Source organism: Aulonocara sp. 'chitande type north' Nkhata Bay, linkage group LG14, assembly GCF_057382095.1.
Source record: "Aulonocara sp. 'chitande type north' Nkhata Bay isolate Kocher_YH1m ecotype deep benthic linkage group LG14, A_spYH_male_GT1.1, whole genome shotgun sequence".
NCBI classification, from domain to species: Eukaryota; Metazoa; Chordata; class Actinopteri; order Cichliformes; family Cichlidae; genus Aulonocara; species Aulonocara sp. 'chitande type north' Nkhata Bay.
The window spans coordinates 26030384-26049524 of NC_141357.1; the positions used below are offsets into that span (position 1 = coordinate 26030384).

The 19141-nt window shown below is 37.7% G+C and overlaps 2 protein-coding genes and 1 pseudogene across 2 annotated transcripts; all 3 read left to right on the top strand.

Moving 5' to 3' along the window:
* Positions 1–1184: 1184 nt before the first annotated feature.
* On the top strand, positions 1185–2608 carry LOC147314711 (uncharacterized). Its single transcript, XM_086260631.1, has 3 exons — positions 1185–1266; positions 1828–1888; positions 1971–2608. Exons 1-3 carry the CDS (start codon positions 1258–1260, stop codon positions 2606–2608), a joined length of 708 nt encoding a protein of 235 aa, XP_086116757.1. The 5' UTR covers positions 1185–1257.
* A 3107-nt stretch (positions 2609–5715) lies between these two features.
* Positions 5716–6543, top strand: LOC147314712 (extracellular calcium-sensing receptor pseudogene; annotated as a pseudogene).
* A 3614-nt stretch (positions 6544–10157) lies between these two features.
* Positions 10158–13219, top strand: LOC147314713 (extracellular calcium-sensing receptor-like). Its single transcript, XM_086260214.1, has 6 exons — positions 10158–10246; positions 10372–10654; positions 10770–11342; positions 11726–11848; positions 12036–12159; positions 12321–13219. The coding sequence occupies exons 1-6, from the start codon at positions 10158–10160 to the stop codon at positions 13217–13219; spliced, it is 2091 nt and encodes a 696-aa protein (XP_086116340.1).
* Positions 13220–19141: the final 5922 nt, after the last annotated feature.

Sequence of the window (19141 nt, forward strand, 5' to 3'; positions counted from 1 at the left end):
TGTGAGTGTGAATAGCTGTCTGTCTCTTTGTGTTAGCCCTGCCATAGACTGGCAAACAACTGAGGGTGTCCTCTGCCTTTCACCCTATTACAGCTGTGATAGATCCAAAATTCCTGTCACTCCAAACTGAGTGAGCAATGAAGAAAGTGGATGGATATAAGAGCTGATTTACAGGAACAGCTGTAAAAACTTACAGGCCCTTATTGTGTTGGTCTCAGTAAACAGTCGAAGACATTTTTTAGTAAACATTTTTAGGAAACCGGACACATGTGTTATAGCTGATATTCCTAATTTAAAAAAAAAAAGATTACAACAGCAACAACAGTTATTCCATGTACCAATGAGAGTGGCCCATTGTTTTGGCTACACTTTTTTTTTGCTACAGAGAAGAAGCTATAAAACACGTCCCTCTAAGAAGCATGCATGCCAAAGGCAAGGCTCTGAGATGACAACAGTCACATTTGTTTTCCTAACACTGTTCATTTGGGTGTTGTCATGTGAGACATGGCGCAACCTGGACCTGCATGAGCATTATGAAGAAACAAAGGCCTTTGCAGCATTGTGTAAAAATGTTGCCATTCATGACAATGACAGCACAAAACTAATACAGACATGTTACAGGTGAGTAAATTACAACCTGACTGGTGATCTGTGTGTACATGGTTAGCCGGTGTGGTTTTCCCAGAAATTTGGGAGTCTAAATACCATAAATGATAATATGTTTTGATTTCAAATATGTTACAATTTCAAGTCATTAGTATATTACTGTAATTATAGGCAAAGTAACAGGCTCAGTGCTGTGTTATGATACTTTTTTTAGTTTTGCATTTCATATTTAAAAATGGTTTACCATAATTTTATCCTTCCATCTTATTTAAATGAAATTAAGTCATTTTTATGTGCCTACAAATAATGAATAAATGGAAATTCAAGCAATTTGACTGTAAATAAGTGTAATGAATTCATGAAGACTTCTAAAATGCTATTTAAAAATGTTTATAATTCTTTTCTCATTTTTTTAGGACTTCTGAAATTACTGTTGGCTCTAATAATATTTTCACACAAGAGAGGATCAAAACAGACTATACAGTTTTTGTGGATCTGCCTTTGAACTGCATGGTCTCCAATGGGTGTGTACACCTGCTTCAAGAATATAAGTACACTGTGAATGAAGATAAGGGAAGCAAGCATGTACATAAATGTAGAATTCTACAGTTCTTGGTATATTTGCTGTCCAAGACCAACTGTGTTCCCCACATGACACAGGTAACTGCCGGATTTATGATAGAAAAATAAAATGAATCCTACTGTATAAAAAATGAGATGTGAATTTAGAGCACTGAAACATTTTTGCTCATGCCAATTCAATACAAATTGTAATCCTATGTATTATCTGTAATTAGCCTTCATCCAGATATATTCTAATCATTAAAGGATACATTTAAATTACAGAAATACCAGCCCATCTGTTCTTCTGAGATCTCTGGCACATTGAACCCACATTATTACTCTTGTCCTGGTGTACCACCAGAAAAAAAATGGATTGTATATGCATCTGTAATGTGTACTTTAAGGGCAAACTCATTCTCGTTCCTGTATATAAAGACCCCAAATTCCACAGTGTGTTAATATTTTAATGTTGCTGACAACAAAATGAGCCAAGAATCCTTTGAAAAACTGAAGAGCTTATGTCAAGATTAGCTGCAATAAGATATGTGTGCAATTAATATGTCAAATTGTGTGTTTTGAGATTTTCGTTTTGTCCATCTCCATTTGTTTTGTCTATGATGACGATCCAATAACAGATTATTTTTTTTATTTCATCAGCAGATGTCATCCAAGGTCTATTCAACACACTACCCAAAAGAAGTGTTTCTAACACCAGCAGGTAATAAACAAATAAATACACAAGTTCTTTAATACCGTGCCTGAACAGTTGTATAAAAAAGCGTAACTTTCTTTTCATACAGATGGCGTCAGAGTTACTGTTTACATGGGCAAAATTGTGCAGCCAACAGATTCCAGTAAATGGGTGGGCAAAATTTTTCAGGCAGCTCTGTTGCTGTTTGCAATGCACATGACAAGAATAGAAATGTCATCAAACAGAGACAGCCTGCATCATAACTGCAACTTTTCTGCATCAGTCAACATCTACCAGCCATCTCAGTGGTATATAATACTTGCATGCTTGACCTGTGTAGTGGGGAGAACTTTTCATGTATTAATTATCTTCAAGGCAGCTCATCCTGTCATGAAATTGTTTTTTTCAACACGCTATCGATTAAATGCCCAACTTGTTGCTGTGTTGCTCATCTGGCTGACCTTTAGTATTTTTCTCCTCAATAATAACATGAAACACATGTCAAAAGACCTACTTATTGAGGGAACTGATGGATCAGCACTGAGATCCTGGGGTGTGTTAAGGCAGATAGAACTATTAGCTACTTTGTGCTGTGTGTTAGTTTCCCTTTCAAGTTTGCGACAATCCATCCTAACAAAAGTCAGTTTCTTGAGTGTCCTTTTTCATGTGCAACTGGTCACCTGCCACCAGAATTCTAGGATTCCAACAAAGTATCTCTTAATTGTCAAGATCAATAGGTTAATATGAAGGTCATTTTCAAGCATCCATCTCTCTCCACTACAGCTGTCATATGAAATGTGAAAACAAAATGAACATTTGTATTAATGCAGATCAAAGATGTATAATAAAAGCATCCATCTGTGTCCTCTTGTACGCCATTTTCCTGTTCTTTTTTTTTGCCTGTTTGCTCCTTGTGGAAAGAAACATTACTCAGAAGAGTGCGTAGAGCACGTCCCATTAATATTGGTCCAAGAAGTATTGCTTTTATGTTTTTTTAAACACAATTCCATTTTTTTTCACATGAATACAAATATTGTTGTTTGTATATAAACAAAGCACCATCATCAGATAAGAAAAAAGCACAATTTGATGCCAGAAACAATAATAAACAGATAGAATATCTGGCCAGTTAAAAATGAAATACTGATTAGATTACATAATCAAATGTACTTCAGAATATCACACATAATATAGAGTTAATATTAAACCAATATACCATGAAGTATTGTTTAGATTCTCAAAGAACATTTTAATTGCTTGTCTTTTACAAGTCAAATAGCAGAAGTAGAGATAGAAGTAGTTTCAGTGATGCAAAATAACAAAATAATCTTTTGAGAATGGGGAAAGTGCTCACAATCGATGGAGACATTTCTCTGATGATTGAAGAAAAACTATAAAGGTCAGCTCCGAGCACACAACTACTTCAGTGAAGGAGAGGGCAGCTCATGATGAGTATGATCACTTTGATTTTATTCACTCTGCTGGCAAGGATAAAGTCTGACAACCATACATGCAGACTGATTGGACAGACAGGATTCATGGAGTTTTCTAAAGAAGGTGATTTAATTATAGGAGGACTTTTCTCTATGTCTAGTACAAGGACACTTATAGATAATAACTACCAAGCACTTCCATACACATACTGCACAAAGTAAGTGAATATGATTAAAATAAATAAATAACAGCTGTATGTTATGCTAGTAGAATACTTCATGTCTTTCTGATATAGTGCATTATGATAATGTGAAATATTTTTTTTATGTGTATAGCATCAACAGTTGACACTTTCTTTACAGACGGAATGACAGGGAACTGAAATTTGCCAGGACAATGATTTTTACTGTGGAGGAGATCAATAGAGATGCTATACTGCTTCCTGGAGTGAGTCTGAGTTATAGGGTGTATAATGGCTGCGGGAGTGAAAACCTAATACGGGCAGCTGTAGAGGCTATAAGTGGAGAGAATTCAAAAAGCTGCAGTGATCAGGTCCAGGCTCTAGTTGGCCATTCTTCATCAGGAGTAAGTGGAGACATAAACTTCATATTAAGTTCACTATCAGTTCCACAGGTGAGCAGAAATGACTGGGAGGGATAACTTTTGAATACTGTTTATTGAGTTTGTCTATCTTTAAAACATAAAAAGGATTGTTGTGTTTGCTTTTTTTTTTTTGAAGGTGAGTCACCTTTCAACCTGTGCTTGCTTAAGTGACAGAAGACTTTACCCCACCTTCTTCAGAACAGTGCCAAGTGACCGCTACCAAATCAGTGGTCTAGCACAGCTTATGAAATATTTTGACTGGCGCTGGGTGGGAGTTATTTATTCAATAGGCATGTACTCAGAGGATGGTACAGCTGACTTTGTTAAGGAAGCAAAGAAAGAAGGCATATGTATTGAATACAGTCTGCCCTACTCACAAACAAGCAAAAAACTTTTCAGTATTATTCTAGACACACTACTGGAGTCCTCATCAAATGTGGTCCTCTTGTTTATGTCCTTGTCTTATGCCAAATCATTCCTGTCAGAAATTGAAACTTATAAAATAACTGGAAAGCAGTGGATTGGCACAGAGTCATGGATAATGCAACCAGACCTGGCTTCTGCTGACAGAAAGCACATTTTACATGGGGCAATGGGCTTTGCGCTCCCTCAGGCATCCATACCAGGTCTTGGAGAATTCTTACTTGGTTTGAAGCCTTCTGATGAGCCACAGAGTGCATTAATTAAAGCTTTCTGGGAGGAATTCTTTGACTGCAGCTACTCTCCATCAAACACTTCTACTATGTGTACTGGTGCAGAGGACCTGCGAACAGTCTCAAATGATTACACAGATGTGGCATATTTCAGGGAAGAGAATAATGTATATAAAGCGGTGTATTCAGTAGCATATGCCCTACACACTCTACTGCAATGTCAGAATGGCTCAAATCCTACAACAGGGAAGCTTTGTGTGAACAAAAATGAGGTTCAACCTAAGTTGGTAAGTCCTAATATATCGAAATTATTTGATCTTTGTCTCTAATCATTAAATTTATTGTTGTTTTCTGTTTGTTTTCTGTTAAATTCGGACTATTTAATGATTTTATATATGACAAAATGTGCTAATTGTCTTTCTGTAGGTGCTCGAACACATTAAGTATGTGAACTTCACAACTAAGAATGGGGTCAGGGTTTTATTTGATGAATATGGGCAATCAGTTGCCCTCTATGACTTAATAAACTGGCAGATGAAAGAGGACGGCTCTGCTGAAATTAGTATTATTGGTCAATATGATGCCTCTTTTCCAAAGGAGGAAAGATTCAGACTAAAAGAAGATGTCATCATAGTTTGGGGAGGAAACAGTAGTGAGGTAATTTCCCTCAACACTATGGACATTTCATAGATTTAAAAATAATCTTTTCTTCACAGCAGTTTTAGAAACATTTTAATGTTATTAAGAAAACATATTTTGTGTTTCAGTATTGAGTTTTAACATGTTGAATTTTGCCGAATCAGGTTCCCAGGTCTGTCTGCAGAGAACCATGTCTGCCAGGGACTTGAAAGGCTATAAACAAGAATAAGCCTGTTTGCTGCTTTGACTGCTTTAAATGCCCCGAGGGAACAATTAGTAATCAGACAAGTGAGTAAGGATACCTATTTAAAATCAGTTCTAGTGTCCTGAATGAATATATATCAAAAACATTTAAATATTTGAACCACCGAATGTTTCAATTGATTATATATCTTGGATATACTATACTTATATTTTCTGTCATTTACATCTGTCACAGATTCTCCTGACTGTTTGCTCTGTCCACCTGAATTTTGGCCAAATGAAAACAGAGACAAGTGTCTTCCAAAACCTACTGAATACCTTTCCTACAAAGAGATCATGGGGGCACTTTTAACTGCATTTAGTTGTATTGGTGTGTTTTTAGCACTAATGATATCAGCAATATTTTTGACTCATAAAGAGACTCCTGTTGTAAGAGCAAACAACTCTGAGCTGAGCTTCCTGCTGTTATTCTCACTGAAACTGTGTTTCCTGTGTTCTCTGACGTTCATCGGGCGTCCCTCCGAGTGGTCCTGCATGCTACGACACACAGCATTTGGCATTACCTTCGTTCTCTGTATCTCTTGCGTTCTGGGGAAAACAATAGTGGTTTTAATGGCCTTCAGAGCTACACTTCCAAGCAGTAATGTCATGAAGTGGTTTGGGCCTGTACAACAGAGGCTCACTGTTCTGATATTTACTCTGATTCAGGTTATGATATGTATACTTTGGCTAACAATAAACCCCCCATTCCCAAACATGAACATTGACTACTATAAAGAAAAGATCATCTTAGAGTGTGCTCTGGGTTCAGCTGTTGGATTCTGGGCTGTCCTGGGTTATATTGGACTTCTTGCTATCTTGTGTTTTATACTTGCTTTTCTTGCTAGAAAACTGCCAGATAGCTTTAATGAGGCCAAACTGATCACTTTCAGTATGCTGATATTCTGTGCAGTATGGATCACATTTATCCCTGCATATGTCAGCTCTCCAGGGAAATTCACTGTAGCTGTGGAAATATTTGCCATTCTGGCATCAAGTTTTGGTTTGTTGGTGTGCATTTTTGTTCCAAAATGTTATATAATCATATTTAGGCCAGAACAAAATTCTAAAAAGCATTTGATGGGAAAAATACCACTAAGAACGATGTAATTTGTAATTTATTTGGTCCTGGTGTATGAATCATAGAAATAATTTCACTGTATCTGTGTAGTCTGTTTTAATTTTTTTAGCTGTGAGATGCTGAATAAACTGAAAACATAGATTAAAGGTTTTTTTTCCTCTTTTCTGTTTATCCGGGAGGCTGTTGAGTAAAGGAATATAAAATTCGAACTTAACTACTACATATATTTGACACAAGCTTCATTTGTAATATGTTTCAAACCTTCTTTGATACATTTTCACACAGAGTGTGTGAATGTGTGTGTGAATGGGTGAATGACTGAATATAGTGTAAAGCGCTTTGGGGTCCTTAGGGAATAACTAAAGCACTATACAAATACAGGCCATTTACCATTTACCAGAGAAGCTTTTTCCAATGTTCTTTCTTTTTTTTCATTATGTTCTTTTTCAGTGAGAATGTAATAATTTAGATGGTTTAGCGGTTTGTTTTCTTTAGCTATTTGTTACCCTTTGTTTATTGGCACATTCTTCTGTATTTTAACTTTACAGCCTGCAAAGAAAATATCTAAATCATCTTTAAAAACAAATAAACTGCCTAAAAATTCTACTTGTTTTGTCAAATCTTACTTAAAAATGCCATTATTGCAGGGCAGAATTACCCCCTTGTGCAGTTCTGGGGCGTACTAGTGTTACTTGAAAAGTAATTAATTATATTATATATATTACTTTACGAAGTTATGAAGTATCATAATATATATATTATACATATTCCACTCTCGCCCCTGTGGGCAGTCTCTCCTTTAAGCTCAGGTCCTCTGCCAGAGGCCTGGGAGCTTGAGGGTCCTGCACAGTATCTTAGCTGTTCCTAGGACTGAACTCTTCTGGACAGAGATCTCGGATGTTGTTCGGTATCGCTATGTCTAGCACTACGGCCGTCTTCTTCTGCTTGTCTACCACTACAACATCCGGTTGGTTAGTCACCACCATCTTATCTGTCTGTATCTGGAAGTCCCACACGAACTTAGTTCGGTCATTCTCAACCACCCTTGGGATTGTCTCCCATTCTGACCTCGGGACTCTAGGCCATACTCAGCACAGACGTCTTATACTATGTTACTAAAATTAGCTACATCTAAATCAGGTTGGGATTTTAACTGCTCCCTTCACATTTTCAGGCAAATAGAGCTAGCACTGCTTAGTGAGATTTTGAATTGCATTTCATATTGAAGGCGTGACATGCTTTTTGTATGTATTTAGTAGAATTGTTGTTGAGATTTGGCTATATAAATAATTTGGCTATATTTTCAAAGCAATAAAAATAGTTAAATTCCTAAAAACTTTACTTTGTTTTAGTAAAGACCAATGTTCCGTCTAATTTTTCATGTGTCGGAGCGAACACACAAACTCCCTAAGCGGTCCCTTGGACCACTGTGAGCAACATTAGACGAGAGCACTGTGGTCACGCCAGCATCGACTCCATCCATGGTTTATTAAGATAATCAAATTACAGCATTTACATTTATGTTAGACTACTTTTAATTAACTGCTTTATCCCACTTACAATGAAAATTAAAAAAGAAAATCTTGTTCATGACCTGTGTGTTAACACTATTGGAAGTAAAAACAACTTGAACTCCAATTTTGAAAACACAAATTTCTTTCTTTCTTTCTTTCTTTCTCTTTCTTTCTTTCTTTCTTTCTTTCTTTCTTTCTTTCTTTCTTTCTTTCTTTCTTTCTTTCTTTCTTTCTTTTTTAATAAAGCTCTGACTTGTATTGTGAGTATGAGTCTGTGGTCTGGGAGAGAGTCCTGTAACTCTCTGTCTGCAAAATACAGTATATAATGACCAGTGCTGGGCAATTAATTATATGGTTACTTCTTTAAAAGAGTAACTGAGTTATGCAAACAACAAAGTTTTTTGCAGCTGTTTACCTAAAAATGCAGCCAAGGCGTTTTTTTAAATAAACATTTCAAACTATTTACAGAACAATCAGCTGTTCTGCATTAAATTTGATGCCACATAAATTATTTGTGCCACTCCAAAAAATAATTTCTGTCCACTATGAGATAAAGGAGAACAACAGCCTGATACCTGCAGGCCTGACAACAGGAGATGTATCACTCCTGTAAAACCTGTAACATTCAGCAATGGCCTCATTGTTCTGACACACACAGCAAAACTATTGACTACACTACACACTAACTACACAAGATTTACGCTAAACGTCGAAAATCTCTCACATCTCAAAACACCGCCGTCACTCCTAAAACTTCCCCCCTTCCTAAACAACTAAATGCCATGTTGCCATATCATTTTTTGATTGGTCGACATGGTACTTTTTTCGACGAATAGGAATGGGTGGGGTTTTTAGTTTTGTCTTTGCTCACAGGCAGAGAGTGCTTTTGAGCGTTTTCCTTATAAAACGCCGTTTTTACCATTTCTTCCCGCAGTAAATATAAACAATGATAGTATTCAGGAAGAAAACCAAACATTGCATATATTTTTATCACAACTCTGGTTTTACGTGGCCTATCAACACAATTTAAAAACTGGTACAAAGTCCACACTTTTTCCGTCAATTGTTCCGTCTGTCCTGCTCACATCTCCAATGGTTGTACACGTTGTCATTAACGTGGCTTCACTCCACATCAGCCACGACAGTTTGCTAGCTAAAACACTGGTGTCGGCACGTAAGGGCGCTGTCATAGCCTGTCAACGACGTTGATTAGCTGCGTATATACGAATGTGAATCGCATTATTGGCTGGACTATGGGATTGGGGGGCATCGTTCTAATCCCATACGGGAGCAGCCAGTCACTCACTGACTAACACTGCAAAACAGAATTGTTAAAGTATTAATTTTAATTTCAATTCAGGTTAGATTTTTTTCTGTGCGCAACACAGATTTTCTGTGAGCAGAGACCATGCCAGCAGTGCGCAATTGCGCACTGCTGGCACAGCTTAGAGGGAACATTGGTGAAGACATAGTCTATCCTTTGTTAAGCACAACCTGCAAAATTGAAACAGTTATTAATAACTTTAACCTCAGATAATCCCAGTTTCATGTAAAATGATGATCTGAGATGTTCAGGTAATATAATGTATACTTTATTAATCCCCGTGGGGAAATTGCTTCAGTTTAAGACATTGCAGATATCCCTACAATAGACCCTACAATTATTATTGTAGGGTCTACCTTATAATACAAAGTGCCATGAGGTGACTGTTGTTGTGATTTAGCACTGTATAAATGAAACTGAATAAAATTGAATAGATACTTAGTTACTATTCAGTACATTATTTGCATTTGACACTCTTTGAATTATCAGTGTGTTGAATAAACTGCTTTATCTGTAGGGAATTGATTACATGTGGACATGTCTGTTACGTTACATGCAGCACTGGATATGTGAACCTTCTTTTGAGCAGTCACCTTTTCTTGTTGTGCTCAGATTGCTGCCTTGGGATATTTGCCTTTGTCCAGCTCATTATAAAAGCTCTAGCCTCATTTGATTTTAGAAGTGCAGTGTAAACATGCAGAGAACTGTTTTTGTTTTTCTTTCCATACAGTACTTGAGCATAGTTTCTGGCTGTGAGCTGCTTGGCAAATTTAACATGCCAAGTTTGTTTGAGCAGGGTGACATAATGATCGGTGGGATTTTTCCAGTTTTTAACAAAGAGGTCAGCAGCACTTATACTTTTGAGAGTGAGCCTCCTGGAGTGAATTGTGCAGTGTAAGTCTTGATACATTAGACTTCTCCATACATGCTTCTTTACGCTTGCATCTTTAATGTTATGTTACATAGAATTGTTCAGCAGCAATTCTATAATTGTGATTTTTTGTAATGACACATTTTAGGTTTGACCTACGAGCTTTTCGATGGACACAGGCGATGATGTTTGCTGTTGCAGAAATAAACAATGATCCTGCTTTCCTTCCAAATATATCTCTTGGTTATAGGATCCTTAACTCATGCTCATCTCCTACTAACACTTTACGTGCTGCACTAACACTAGCTAGCAGACCACAGGGGATAAAAGCTACTGCTTGTTCTCCAACAATATCTTCAGTCATAGCAGAGGCAGGATCATCTCAGTCCTTAGCTGTCGCTGGAACTCTTGGACCATTTCAAGTGCCAATAGTAAGAGATAAAGTTGTTTATTAAGCGATGTTAAGGCTTTGTTATGCTTTATTAGGCAATTTCTTAGAATATTTTCATCACATTTTGTTGGTGTTGCTTTTTTCTTCCACTACAGATAAGTTACTTCTCAACGTGTGCTTGTCTGAGTGACAGAACTAAATATCCTACATTTTTTAGAACAATCCCCAGCGACTACTTCCAGGCAAAGGCATTGGCTGCACTGGTCAAACATTTTGGATGGCAGTGGATTGGAGCCATACAGTCAGATAATGATTATGGACGTAATGCAATTCTTGCTTTTAAGCAGGAGGTTGAAAAGCTTGGGGTTTGCATTGCTTTTGTTGGGTCAGTTCTACGTACATATACAAGGGATAAAATTCTAGACGCTGTAGAAATGATTAAACAGTCAACTGTCAAAGTAATTCTAGCTTTTGCTCCTGAGGGTGACTTTTCTCCTTTGATGAAGGAAGTAGTAAAACAAAACATTACAGGGATCCAGTGGCTTGGTAGTGAGGCTTGGATAACAGCACCTCAGCCCTCCACACCTGAAATATACACAGCTTTTGGTGGCGCCCTGGGATTTGTAATGCAGAAGATGGCTATTCCTAAACTTAAACACTTTCTTACAAGTAATAGTCCTTATAAAGATCCACATGCACCTTTTGTGAAGGAGTTCTGGCAGATAATGGTGGGCTGCACACCTGTTTTGCCAGGGGTACATGCAGATACTGAGGACACAACCAAAAGATGTACAGGCAATGAAACATTAATGAATTCCGAGCATGATTTCTTCAATGTCACAGAGCTCAGAGTGACCTATAATGTCTATAAAGCAGTTTATGCTATTGCACATGCTCTGCATCAGCTGGTATTTTGCCAACCAGTTGGAGCAAAAACAGTAAATCCATGTTTGAATCTTTCAGAAATTCAGCCCAAGGAGGTGAGAAATAATCAACTGAAATTTTTCTGAATTATTAGATAAATTATAATAATAATTAATAATAATAATAATAATAATTAGTCATTTATAAACTTATAAAAATCTAATGAATAATCACTCTGTTTTTTCAGGTCAGTAATAGCTTGCAAAAAGTGAATTTCATAAATCAGTTTGGAGATAAGGTGTTTTTTGATGAGAATGGCGATCCTCCTGCTTCTTATGAAATTATTAACTGGCAGTTGACAAATGGAAAAGTGCAACATGTGACACTTGGTAATTTTACATCTGCTGCAAATGGTGATTACAAGCTCAGCATTGAAGAGGAGAAAGTAGTGTGGAGGACAGGAAAAATGGTAATTATACTGTAATTTTCCATTGCAGTATTGAATTTGACAACTGTATGTTCTCCTGAATGTTAATGTGACATGTCTTTTGCCACAGGTCCCCACATCGGTGTGTTCTAATGGTTGTCCAGCAGGAACCAGGAAAGCTCAAATTAAGGGAAAACCTATATGTTGTTTTGACTGTGTTCCCTGTGCTGAGGGAACTATAGCCAACTCAACAGGTATACTATACCGCCCCCCAGTCCCACTCATCCTGCCAAAAAGAAGGAAACAAAAGACATAGTGTGATGTACTCAGTGTTTGTTTATGTTTCAGGTTTAAAAAAATATATGCACATCTAGATACACAACACAGCCTTTCTGTTTATTCTCAACAGGTGCAGCAGACTGCACACCTTGTCCAAAGGAATACTGGTCCAATGAGAGAAAAGATGATTGCATTCCTAGAACAATTGAGTTCCTGAAATATCATGAGCCTATGGGAATAGCTCTAACACTTGTATCCCTGTTAGGGGCCTCTCTCTCCTTGGCGACAATGGTGGTTTTTATCAACTACAGAGAAACTCCTGTGATAAAAGCCAGCAACTTTGAGCTGAGCTCTTTCTTATTGTTTTCTCTTTTTCTGTGTTTTCTCTGTCCTCTCACTTTTCTTGGTCAACCAACAGTCTGGACATGCATGCTGCGTCACACCGCTTTTGGTGTGACATTTGCTCTTTGCATTTCCTGTGTCTTGGGAAAAACCATTGTTGTTGTCACAGCCTTCAAAGCCACATTTCCTGGCAATAAAATTACTGGAAAGTTTGGTCACGCACAACAAAGAATTATTGTTTGCTCCTGCACTTTGATTCAAATAGTAATATGTGTGTTGTGGCTGACTTTAAGCCCACCTTACCCACATAAGTTGTTTACATACAGCAATAGAATGATTGCTCTGGAATGTAACACAGGCTCTGAGTTTGCTTTTTATGCAGTGTTGGGATACATAGGGATCCTTGCAATCATTTGTTTGATCCTGGCATTTATGGCAAGAAAACTTCCTGATAATTTCAATGAAGCCAAATTGATCACATTCAGCCTGCTGATATTCTGTGCTGTGTGGATTACCTTCATCCCAGCATACATCAGCTCTCCTGGAAAGTTCACTGTAGCTGTAGAAATATTTGCAATTTTGTCTTCAGCTTTTGGCTTATTAATTTGTACTTTTGCACCCAAGTGTTACATAATAATTCTTAAGCCAGAAAAAAATACCAAGAAACATGTTATAGGAAAAAGTATTAAGTAAAAAAATATATAATTCCTCAATTTTAAAACACCAGTTTTATGTTTCTAAATGCAAGTTGTATGGGCGCTGGAGCTTATCCCAGCCATCATAGGGCAAGCCAGGGGGATAATTTCCAGGTGGGTTAGGGGGTTACGACCCCCCCCCAATAATCGGACCCAACCAATGTAACCCCCCCCCCAATAAAGTTATGTATCGTTTTGCATAAATAGGCTGTTGATTTTCTTTACTCATTTCAGGTATCACCAGCAAAATAGTTGCATGTTGAATCATCTGGGAATTTACCCAGATTTATTTATTTATTTATTCAGACAGAGATCTTGACCTCCCCAATGTTCAGCACAAAATTATGCCAATGGGGCAAGAGGAGGGGTACACCCTGGACAGACTGCCAGTCTTTTGGAAGGCTAACACATAGGCACGTGGCTGCATGTGGTCTTTGGACTGTGGGCAGAAGCCAAAGTACGTGGACAGAACCCATGTAAACACGGGGAGAACATGCGAACTCCACACAGAAAGGTCCCAGCCAGACATTGGTGTCAAACAGTGCTAACCACCATGCCATCATGCTGCCTTTGAAATATATGTATATTTCAATAATAGATATTGAGCCACTTAATATTGTAAATACTTTATGTACAAAATTACAGTACACTGCAAAACATTAAATATGCTGCAGAAAGAAATGGATGTGAGTAATTATTTGCATACCTGTATACAGTGTCAATCTATTTACATTTTATTTTCACACAACATTTAGGGAGCTTCAGTTGGATGTTTACACAGTTTAAATAATGATGGCTGGCAGAAGGAACTTTAATGACTTTTCTGTTTTACTCTTCCAGTGGCTGTTCTCATTTTTACTTAGAAAATGCCCATTTAAAAATTTTCCAGCTGCCTATAGAGCTACTATTAATGGAGGACCTACAGCTAAATTCAGAATGACAGAAAGAATAGGAAAAAGCTTTATTCAATTAGATTCATAGAATTTGTTTGAGGTTCAGTGCAATTACAGGCAGATCTAACTATTTTAACAGGCAGAGATCATTTGGAAGAACTGAACATGTATTATTGTAGGGTCTACCTTGAGGTGTTGTTATGATTTGGTACTGTAAAACGTATTTTTCGGACCATAAGGTGCACTGTCGATGAACGGGTCTGTTTTCATACATAACGTGCACGGATTATAAGGCGCATTAAGCAAAACAAAACAGTCAGCTCAATCAAATTTTACTTGACTCATTCTTATTGCTTCCTCCACTTCTGTACCATTGATTTGAATTCTCTCGCAGCTGCTGTATTCCCATGTTTTTGCAGTATATTAATGACTAACCTCATATTGTGGATGGATTATCACAGTTGTTCTCGTGACTGAAGTTTGGTCCGTTTACAGCATCCTGCCATGCGATTGCATTTGTCCCTCACCATCTGGAACACTCACATTAACTTTTATCGAGTGGAAAAAAAGCTAGCATTCATCCTCCAGCTTCACTGTGTTTATGTTATGCTAACATAGCTGTGTCGCAAGCGATCACATAGCACATCATTATATACCAGCTAGTCCAACTTCAGTAACCCTACAAATGTCATTGCTGTTTAGTTTTCTGTCTTCATTTATGTTGGAAGTGATAGCAGAGCTGTACCTTCTAATCTCTCAGTCAGAACATAGTATATCATGTTTAGGTTGAAGCTAGCGAGCTAACTTCTAACTGAAATTTAATAAATTCTGTTTTCATTGATGCCTGGATGTTAAACTCAATTGTTACACCTGGCAAAGCAGCAACGTTCATCATTTTATCAAAGATGAAAGAATTTAGAGTTTTTAACTCTCAGTGATACTGCAGTGTACGTTTGACTTTGGGCCTGAAGTGGATGGAGTTTTGGACCCAGATTACTCCGCGAGGCTCTTGACTACGGTAGACGTAATGCTCCGACAATCCATCAAGCGGTGTGGTTCGTAGCTTACCAAAGTCGTACTAAAACATTTTTTGACATATTTTTGAGCGCCATGTACCACAAAAAATCAGTTCGAGATCAGTAAGCACAACCAGAATTCATACATAAGGCGCACCGGATTATAAGGCGCACTGTCAATTTTTGAAAAAAATTAAAGGATTTTAAGTGCGCCTTATAGTGCGGAAAATACAGTAAATAAAATTGAACTGAATTGAAGTTTATTGAAATTAATTGAATTGGGTGATTAGACTCAGATGACCCATCGTGGTAGAAGTAAATTAAAGTAAGTAAAGTAAAATGTTATTTTTAAAGCACCTTTCTAGATAAAACGATCACAAAGTGCTCCACAACGGGATGACAGAGTATAAAACAGAAATAGACAAAAGTTAACAAAATGCAATTCTAAAAAGATGCGTTTTTAGTTGTTTTTAAATGAGTCCACAGATCTTAAACTCAGACGAAGAGAGTTCCACAGTCTGGGGGCTACAGTGGCAATAGCTCTATCTCCCTTGGTTCTCAGCCTTGTATGCTGAATAACAAGTAGGCACTGATCACATGATCTCAGGGACCTCCTAGGGACATAGGGCTGTAAAAGTTTAGTAATGTAGGCTGGTGATTGTCCATGAAGAGCTTTAAAGCTCAGAACCAGAATCTTAAAATGCACTCTGAATTCAACGGGGAGCCAATGGAGCTGTAGTAGCAACAGTGTCACATGAGAGTACTTAGATGTTTTGGTCAGAAGCCTTTCTGCAGCATTTTGGACACTTTGCAGACGCTCCAGGGAGCCCTTGCTTAGACAAGTGAACAATGAGTTACAGTAGTCCAAACTAGTACAAACTGAAATGAATGAATATGCAATAACAATGTCCATACAATAGGACTTAATTTAGAAATGTTTCTTAAATGATAGAAGCAAGACCAAACCAGAGATTTGAGTGAACATCCAAAGTAAGAGCAGAGTCACAAATTACCCCTAGGTTCCCGATAGATGATTTCACAAATGTTGAAAGAGGACCAAGAGCATTCATTATCATAGGTACATGTCTGTCAGGACCACATACAAGGACTTCAGTCTTTTCTTCATTAAGTTGGAGGAAGTTGTCAGCCATCCAACCTTTGATGGATTCTAAGCACTCATTTAGAATCTGCAGCTTTGACACATCTTGGGGTTTAACAGAACAGAATCCTAGCAGCAATAGGATATAGGGCATGATCTTCTGGAGTTTGAACACTGGTGATGGTAAAGATGTAGACTTGATGGAGCTCTGAATGACTCAGTTGAGGTGGAGATGGGAAGGGGGTGGGTTGCACGAATGAGAGTCTGAAAAGGAGAATGACAGAGCACTGACATGGCCATGCCATCATATTAGATTCTTCTTCATTAGCCATCTTCTTGATGGGACCTGCAAAAAGACTAAAGGCCCCAACTTACAACGTATATAATACAAAACTCTCTATAAACACTATACAGGACAAAGCATGTTCCAAATGGGGGTTACACTCAAACATATGCATCCACTGTAGTGATGGGATTTCCGGCTCTTTTTAGAGAACCGGCTCTTTCAGCTCGGCTCACTAAAAAGAGCCGGCTCTTTCGGCTCCCAACCGGCTCTTCAGGTTGTTTTGTTGCTTTAATTAATTTATTATTAACAACAATCATCATCATCATCATCAACTTTATTTATAAAGCACTTTAAAACAACCACAGCTGACACAAAATGCTGTACATTGGAACTGTAAAATAAAATTACATGAGATATAAATAAAAAACAAATAAAAGAAGAGTGAAATCATTAATTAAATAACTACTTCAATTAAAAGAGAAAACTAACTCTCACTGAGGTTAAAAGCCAAGGAATAAAAGTGGGTTTTAAGACGTGATTTAAAAGTGGACAGTGAAGGGGCCTCTCTAACATGCATGGGCAAATTATTCCATAATTTTGGAGCCACAATAGAGAAGGCCCTGTCCCCTCTGAGCTTCCTCCTGGATCTCGGTACCTCCAGGAGCAGCTGGTCAGCTGACCTGAGAGACCGACAGGGTATGTGGGGATGAAGAAGCTCAGAGAGGTAAGGCGGGGCAAGACTGTGAAGGCATTTAAAAACAAACATAAGAATTTTAAAATTGACTCTAAAAGACACAGGCAGCCAGTGCAGAGAGGCTAGCACGTGGGTTATATGCTCTCTTTTTCGAGTTCCTGTTAGGAGTCGTGCAGCTGCATTTTGAACCAGCTGCAGACGTGAGAGCAATGACTGACTGACCCCCACATAAAGTGAGTTACAGTAGTCCAGGCGGGAAGAAATAAAAGCATGGATCAGTGTTTCAAGGTGCTGCCTCAAAAGAAAAGATTTTACTCTTGCCAGTCGCCTTAAATGATAAAAACTGGACTTCACCACTGCTCTGGACTTCACCAATTTAAAATCACTGTCCAACTTAAAACCAAGGTCAGTAACAACAGATTTAAAATAGAATTCCAGGGATCCTAAAACAACAGAGGAGGACTCACAGGGACCACTGGGTCCAGACACCAACACGTCTGTTTTCTTTTCATTAAAATTTAAAAAGTTTAAAGCCAACCAAGCTTTAATGTCATCTAGACATGTCAAGAGAGGTTTTATGGAGATGCCATCCTTGTGTTTTAGTGGCAAATAAATTTGGCAGTCATTGGCATAACAATGAAATGAGATCCCATGCCTTCTAAGGATAGAACCCAGAGGCAGTAGATACAGTGAAAAGAGCAGTGGTCCTAAAATTGAACCCTGTGGGACGCCGCATGACAGAGGAGCAGAAGACGATTCGTAACCGAGAAGGCTGACAGAGAAAGTTCTATCTGACAAATAAGACCTAAACCAATTAAGTGCAGTGCCACCAATACCCACTACATCATGTAATCGAGAAATTAGAATATTGTGGTCTACGGTGTCAAAGGCAGCAGTTAGGTCAAGCAAGACAAGAACAACATGGTTACCAGAATCACATGCCAGAAGGATGTCATTAAAAACCCTTTTAATTGAGTCTCAAAGCAAAGCCAATGAGAATCAATAAGAGAATTGGTAAGGAATCCAGCCGACAAATTATATCAATAATGTAATCAGAATCATTAAATTCTAATCAATTCCCATCCCTATTAATGTATCGTGATGAGAAATGTCTCTAAAAGTGGTCAAAATTTTCTAAAGAAGGGTAGATCTAACGAACAAGTAAGGCCGCACAACACAGCCATGTGTCGTACTGTAAAAATTAAAATTAGAAATGAGTTTTTTCAAAGTTTTTTCAGCACCCAACACAAACAACAAGAGTGTAGAAATGAAAAGTGTTGTATCACACAGTCAAGAATATAAACAAATGCAGACATTCTTGCAATGGAATGACATGCGTGGCTACAGTCATCAACATGATCATCTTGTTAAAAAAATTCAGGATACTATATAATAATTTTAGCAGGCCTGTTTTTAAAGTAATGAATATGCATAATTAGTTTAATCATGCATGCAGTGTTATGCAGCAATTAATATCTTAATTACTGAAAAGCCAGTGCTGTGCTTTGCAGGCATTTCACATCAATAGCTTCCACAATAAACTGTTGTGGAAGAAATGACTGTCACTTTCTTGAGGAGACACAACATATATTATTCTCACCAACCTCAAATGTATACTGTAGTCCTAAACACAAAACTCTTGACATCAAACTCTTGGTCATCTACAGGTTATATGTGGAAGTCTGTATAGAAGAAATGTGAATTTTTACTGACAACAGACAAAATAGATTACTGACATTTGAAAATATATAATGAGTAGAGCAATTATTTTCCTTGTTGTTTCAAGCTTACCAATCTGAAATCACTGTGCCCTTTGGGAAATGAGAGAATGTCTGACTATATCTAATACTGTCGTTATAAGAACTGTGCTCTCATGCATATATGATAATAGAGCACAAACATGAAAACAGGTATCATCTTATTCCTCTGTAT